This window comes from Engraulis encrasicolus, chromosome 14 (genome assembly GCF_034702125.1).
Source record: "Engraulis encrasicolus isolate BLACKSEA-1 chromosome 14, IST_EnEncr_1.0, whole genome shotgun sequence".
Lineage (NCBI taxonomy): Eukaryota > Metazoa > Chordata > Actinopteri > Clupeiformes > Engraulidae > Engraulis > Engraulis encrasicolus.
Genome location: NC_085870.1, coordinates 7,998,069 through 8,005,546, shown reverse-complemented (window position 1 = coordinate 8,005,546; position 7,478 = coordinate 7,998,069). Strand labels below are relative to the sequence as shown.

Sequence of the window (7,478 nt, the reverse complement as noted above, 5' to 3'; positions counted from 1 at the left end):
CTAGCTGAGATCCCACGTGACCTACCCTCTATAATAAAGGCGATGCTCTTTATGTGGAGAACACAACCGCATATGTAAAAACCCTTCTCCGCGTTATTGTACAACGCAGGATGGGCTGCACTTCAAGAAGGGAAGGAGTGCTATTAAAAGTATGGAGTTCTGGTTACTTGCGCAAAAAACGGAGTCACCAGGTGGTTGGATTGTGAACAAATCCGTGTGGGACTACAATTCACGGTAAGGTAACATACACTTGTACGGTTGTGTTCTGGTGGAAACTCGAATTGGTTCGGTTTGAAAACATTCGCCTGTCAATTTTTTGTGTGCATTTTCCCCTTTGTGTACGCAATTTAGGAACGACGAGCAGTGCAGAGGAGCGACCAGATGCTGCTCTTACAAATCTCCACCACCAGATGTCAGTACAAACCCTCGGAGTTGTCAGCAGAAACAAAGTACAGGTTCAAGCTCAGGACTTCCACACATAGTTGTATGACTTGTGATCTCGCTGACAACGGGATGCTGCTTACAAAGAAAATACAGTCTTCCAAGACAGGCACTATTCTATCCAGATATTTTGACCTATTGGCCAGTCATTACTGTTAAATTATGAGAAATATATTTGGTGGTTAATTTATCACACACACACACACACACACACACACACACACACACACACACACACACACACACACACACACACACACACACACACACACACACACACACACACACACATATTTGGGTCGCTCTGGGTCAGCCAGCCACCCTCCCACTACCTCTCGGCTAAAAATTGGCAGCCTTGAGCATGCGGTGACATAACAGCCAAATATTTAGCCGTCCAAACATTTTTTAGGGCCACCCTATGATCACTTTTGACTCTCAGCTAACTGCTGTAAGTGTTATAATAAGCTAACTGCTGTAGCTGCTCTAATAGGCTACCTAATCCTTTTTCATGGGGAAACATCAGCTGCAGCGGTCATGCTGCGCAGGGTTTCACTGTACAGACATCAGTGGTCATTTCATTAATCAGCTTAGGTTATGCAAGCCACACCATTTTGCTGGCCTGTCACAATGTCTTAGCGGTGTAATTAAAAAGGCCAAAGTCCAAAAAGCTTGTGTTCTCGCACACGAGACGTGCATACTGTATGTGTAGTAGGAGTCCTCTGTCGCACACAGCACATGCATGCACCCCACCCCCCACCCTCCTCTTCTAGCTTCACCTCCTTCTCCTGCTTGTGTCAATAGCCCCGTTTATCAGTTGGTCCGGGCCTGTATAAAAGAAGAGGGAGGCAAGAGAAGGGTTCTATCCCAGTCGTGTCACAGCCAGCCAGTCAGTCAGTCAGTATAACGCAAGGATGACGAAGGACACCAGCCTGCGTGTGCGCCTGCCGGTGCTGGTGTTTGTGTGCGAGGCCGTGTTCCTGGCCCTCTACGCCCTCTTCGTGACCTACGACGAGAGCGCCGACGCCAAGTTCCAGAACAACCTGACCGACCCCATGCAGAACGCCCTGTACCGGGACTACCCCTACTTCACCGACGTGCAGGTGATGATCTTCATCGGCTTCGGCTGCCTGCTGGCCTTCCTGCGCTTCTACGGCTTCGGCGGCATGGTCTTCAACTTCCTGACGGCCACCTTCGCCATCCAGTGGGCCACGCTGGTGCACGGCTACTTCCAGTTCTACTGGGACGGCAAGATCCACCTGGGCGTGGTGAACCTGATCAACGCCGAGTTCGCCTGCGCCGTGGTGCTCATCTCCTTCGGGGCGGTGCTGGGCAAGGTCAGCCCCGTGCAGCTGCTGGTCATGGCCCTGCTGGAGATCCCCATCTGGGCCGCCACCGAGTGGGCCGTGCTCAAGTACCTGCGGATCAACGACGCCGGGGGCTCCATCCTCATCCACCTGTTCGCCTGCTACTTTGGCCTGGGGGCCACCTTCGTGCTGTACCGGCCGGCGCTCAACCAGGGCCACGCCAAGGAGGTGACCAGCTACACGTCGGACATCCTGTCGGTGATGGGCACGCTCTTCCTCTGGGTCTTCTGGCCGTCGTTCAACTCGGCGCTGACCTTCAAGGGCGACGACCAGCACCGGGCCATCCTGCACACCTTCATCGGCCTGAGCTCCTCCACGCTCACCGCCTTCGCGCTCTCCGCCGTCTTCAGCAAGCGGGGCAAGATCACCATGGCCGACGTGCAGAACGTGACGCTGGCGGGCGGCGTGACGGTGGGCGCCTCGGTGGACATGATGATCACGCCGGCCGCCGCCTACGCGCTGGGCATCATGGGCTGCACGGCCTGCTTCCTGGGTTACAAGTACCTGACGCCCTTCCTGGCGCGCCGCCTCCGCATCCAGGACCAGTGCGGCATCCACAACCTGCACGGCCTCACCGGCCTCATCTCCTGCACGGCGGGCATCTGCGCCATCCTGCTGGCCACCGAGGAGACCTACGGCCCCAGCATGTACCAGATCTTCGCCCACCGCGCGCCCATGGAGGGAGACCCGAAGCTGGACGCGCTGCGGGAGCTGATCCCGGGGCTGAAGGCCGGGCTGGGCCGCACCGCCGAGACGCAGGCCATGTACCAGGTGGCTGCCATCTTCGCCACCATCGCCGCTGCGGCCGTCGGAGGCGTGGTGACCGGCTTCGTCATGAAGCTGCCCTTCCTCGCGGCCTACCCGGACGACCTCTGCTTTGACGACGAGGTGTTCTTCGACGTGCCGGGTGATTTTGATAGCATGAAGGCCGGTTTCATGAATGGGATGATAGATGACAAGTTGGCTGAAGACAAGGTGTGATTGAATGTCAGTGTTACTACTCACAATATACAGATTGTAATGTGTCAAAAAAGGACTGGAGGCGGGGTGCACAACACTATTTAGGTTAAGCACAATACTTGACTGTTTTTTTTTATTCTATGTCCATTTGATATTTTATACCAGTATCCACAGGAATGTCAGGGAATGAATGGTGAGTTATACACTGGATCATTTAATGTTCTGCACATCCAATGACTTTTGATAACTGGAATTATGTTTTTTTAGTGATGTTCTATTATGTAACGTGTAGTTGACTCAGGTAGTGCAACAGAAATGCCTACTAGATTGATACGTTTATTTATAGTTTAGTAATAAATAATGATTTACAATTGTACTATTTATTTATTGTTCAAATCTGTGGAATAGACATTCAACATTTTTGTAAAAAGTTTTCTGTACAATAAAAAAATCTGAAATCCATTTACAGTTGCAATGATGTATATACTTTCATTTTTTGAAGAAACATACAGAAAATAGGCTACTCTCAAAAAAATCTTCAAAGAATAAATAAAATATAAAAACAAAAGCCCAGCAATGCTCAAGTAAAATGTTCTACCCTTTTATTAAGAATCTTTGAAAGACCTTTTACATTAAAATAGACCTTAGCCTGGGGGAAGAATATTATATTTACAGCCATTTTTACGATTTTTCAAACCATTTACATCTTTGTCCAAACTATGTACTCCTCATACAATATGGAAAACAATAGAAAGTTTCTAAGATAAATGAGTTCACAGTCTATAGGTGCAGCTGGAAATCAAGGCTTTGACCAATTTTTGTGTCGCACAACATGTTTTAGATGATAAAAAAGTAATTTCCAAAAAGGTCTATCAAGACCTTACCTCTCGCAGGAGGGTACAACATGATAAATCTTTTCAAGATGGTGAATGACAGATACTGAAACGTGTACAAGAGTCATACTGTATGAGTGTGGGTCAGCAAGGAGACATGCACAGACACGTACAGACATGCACAAGTAGATATGCACAGAATTATGAATTCTTGTACTTAAGCGGCGCCCCTAAAATTCTAATGTCAAGAATGTCTAAATGAGCACCATGCAATGTGCATTTTGACTGGAATCATGTTAGGGTTTGCAGGATTTTTTTTTTTGCGTGAATGGAGATTAAGCAGATGTGGTAAGAACGTAGAGATCCTCATGAAACTTTGAAGTCTGATAGAGGAATAAGACATGCAAGATTTATCTGAGAGCAGGAGGACTTTGGGCAAAAGAAAACCATCCATGCCAATGTATTACGGTATAGCATCACATCTTCGCAGACCATTTCAGAAGCATTTTTGTTCTGAGTAAATGAGTAAAAAGCGTCATAAGAAAATGCATCAAAGAACTGCAAAAGAACAACATCTGTAAACCACCGTGGCATAGACCTCATGCAAAGAAAACATAAATCTGTCTAAACGGACGAAAAGTGAACGTGGGTTAGGTAACACAACAGATCAGTTCAACTACAAATCAAACATCCACTATAGGTTCAGCACCTCTTGTCTGGATTACTGCAATGGAGTCCTTTGTGGTCTGCCCAACAAAACCCTTGACAGGCTACAGTGTGCTATGAACTCAACAGCCAGGGTCCTACCATTCACAAAGTGGCGACATTACCCCCACACTCAAGCAGCCTCGCTGTCTCCCAGTGAAGTCTCACACATCAAATCCTGTTCTTGGCCTATACATCACTCTGTGCCCTCTCACATCTTCTCCTGCTCTATTTACAGTCAAGGTTCTCAAGGTCCTCTGGCAAGGACCGGCTTGCCATCCCCCGCAGCAGGCCATAAGGTAGTGATGTGTCGGTCACGAACGAAACGGCTCTAAGATCCGGCTTTTTGAAGTGAACGACGGGAACCGGCTTCACAATGGGAGCCGTTTTGATGATTTTTTGGGGGGAGCCGTTTTTGTTTTTTGTTTGTTTTGTCCTTCTCTCCACCTCCCTCTCTTTGTGTGTATCCTCTAAAAGTGCCAGTGGTTACAAAGCAGGTGTTACAGACACACTCACAGCAATCAGAAATATATAGTATGCATTAATACCTTTTTAATTTACTTTGTATTTGGGTATGTTGGGTCATTATTAATGACTGATTATAATAAAAGTGTTATTCAAAAATTCACCGTATACACTGCCCAAGGTGTGTCACTATGTCAGCAATGAAACAAAATGTTGTAAAATAAATGTAAAGTTATTAATTTAATAAATTATGTACAAAAAATATATAGGGAGCCGTTTACAGTAAGAGCCGAAAGAGCCGGAAGAGCCAATAGAACCGCATCTCAAAGAAGAGCCGAAAATCCCATCACTACCATAAGGACCTTTGGTGACTAAGGCCATAGCTGTATTGCTGCCCCCAGAGGCGATCCTAGGGTAAGTTGGGGCCCCAAGTGAAAATGTAAAAGAATGAAAATTTGCAACAAATCGCCACTACTGTAGTTCAGTCTTGGCTGTTATGTACCATCTGTAGGCTTGGGGGCCCCAAGGCTGTGCCCCAAGGCTGTGCCTACGGCTGCCTGCCTAGCCTGGTGAAAAGATGCGCCTCTGGCTGCCCCCTCCCTTTGGAACATATACACATTCGCCATGCCCCTACACTAGTGTCTTTCAAGAATATCTCCAAACTGACTGAGGCCTTTGGTCTGTAACCTGGCCCAACTGGCCTTAGCAGTGAAACTAAATGGACATTAGGGGAGAACAACAGGGGGAGAACAAAGGGGTCCCTTGACCCGGGCCCAGAGAGAGACGGGGCCCAGAATTGGGTCCTTATTTCATTTTATGTATTGGGTGTGGGACAGATGACTTTGTCCTGGGCCCGTCCAAAGCTGTAAATGGACATGGACATTAAAATATACAGTACAATTTGTGCAATCTACAGTACTACTGTTAAGCATATTTTGTTATATGGGCAAAGCCATGTTAATCAGCATCCAATCAATGTGTATGACGTGATGACGTCAGTGCCAATGCAGGTGCACGCGCACCACTACCATGCTTCATATGTGTGTTTGAATAAATGGCTGAGTTCAGTTGCAAGCAGTATGAAGAATGCCAGCCAACGGAGAAGATGTTGTCCGTGTGTCTTTCTCAAGCTAAGCTAGTAGTCAGTAAAGTTGTTCACTGTGTAACCTAAGTAAAACGCAAGTGCTGCTGCGCAGGGATGGCGAATATCTCCACAACTACCTACATATGCTGCTAAACCTTGCTGGAAGCAAATGGGTGGAGTAATTGTGTTTATGCTTGCCAAAGTGGGTGCCACTCAGCACTGACCACACAAACATTTTGCCTTGAGTCTATTTTCCTTCTGTGAAAAATTTAAAATTTGATCAAATATGACATAGGTCCTAACCCTTCTTAAAACATTTCAAGATGTATAGGACCTTATAAGGTATGAGAGGACAAAAGAGAACAGACTTATTAAAGTAGGCCTAGATAAATATTACTCACAACACAGTGGACTATCAGCAGCTAATTTTTAAACTTGTTTTATGACCTTAATGGCCAAGATATTGATATGGTTGTTTCAAGAGGAGGCCAATGACATTTGACCAAGTAGACACTTTTAGCTGTCACAAGGCTCTGAGCTCTGACAATGTACGTATGTGTGAAACCTTCCTCAAAGACGTCCCAGTCCCAGAAATGTGCTATCCATGTCCTTGTTTCCATCTTGTTTCTACCTAGTTAAACATAATTTTCCCATCGGGACAATAATGTTTCTAACTAACTAACTAACTAACTAATTAACTAACCAACTAGAAATGCACTCAGAGAGTGCAGACCTCCGTGCAGATCTCACTTTTGTGCCATAAAATGCTAGACATGTGTTTCTTACATAACATGGGTCGAGACACCTAATATTACCCAAGATAGATAAGGGCATGAGGTTCATGTCCATGACCCGTCCCTGTAAGTCATTAGGAGACATTCTTCCCCTTCCCATGCTTTCCCCTTCCACCATTGTGTCCCGCTTTCATGTGGCTGTGACCAAACACCTTTATCACCTCACTCAACAAACATGTTTGATACCACATGAAATGAACAGCTTTGGAAAATGAAGTACCACTGACTGACGGGCAGTCATGGGTGAGCGATTAGGGCGTCAGACTCGCATCCCAGAGGTTGCCGGTTCGACTCCCGACCCGCCAGGTTGGTGGGGGGAGTAATCAACCAGTGCTCTCCCCCATCCTCCTCCATGACTGAGGTACCCTGAGCATGGTACCGTCCCACCGCACTGCTCCCCATGGGGCGCCACTGAGGGCTGCCCCCTTGCACGGGTGAGGCATAAATGCAATTTCGTTGTGTGCAGTGTGCAGTGTTCACTTGTGTGCTGAGGAGTGCTGTGTCACAATGTCAGTGGGAGTTGGAGTTTCCCAATGGGCGTTCACTTTCAATCAAAGTTGTATGAAGTAGAAGTACTGTGATGGATGTTATTACCAGTAGTATTATATCACAAATGTTATTACATAATTACCTTTGTAACAGTGAATCTACTTCTACTATCTCGTTTTGTATTTGTATGTCGTGACAGTATCTATTTCCAAACGTAGGAGCATCCGACATGTGACATTTCAGCTGAGCACTGACTTCTTGGTTGGACAATATTGATAGACATGCATGGGCTCCTTAAAGTCATCTCTTGGTTATCTTGTCAATATCAGAGCTCGTCCTCAAG

The 7,478-nt window shown here is 46.7% G+C and overlaps 1 protein-coding gene across 1 annotated transcript; it reads left to right on the top strand.

Annotated features, from left to right (window-relative positions):
- The first annotated feature begins 1,352 nt into the window (after positions 1–1,352).
- On the top strand, positions 1,353–3,177 carry LOC134463084 (ammonium transporter Rh type B-like). Its single transcript, XM_063216325.1, has one exon. The coding sequence runs from the start codon at positions 1,353–1,355 to the stop codon at positions 2,784–2,786; it is 1,434 nt and encodes a 477-aa protein (XP_063072395.1). The 3' UTR covers positions 2,787–3,177.
- The last annotated feature ends 4,301 nt before the right edge of the window (positions 3,178–7,478 follow it).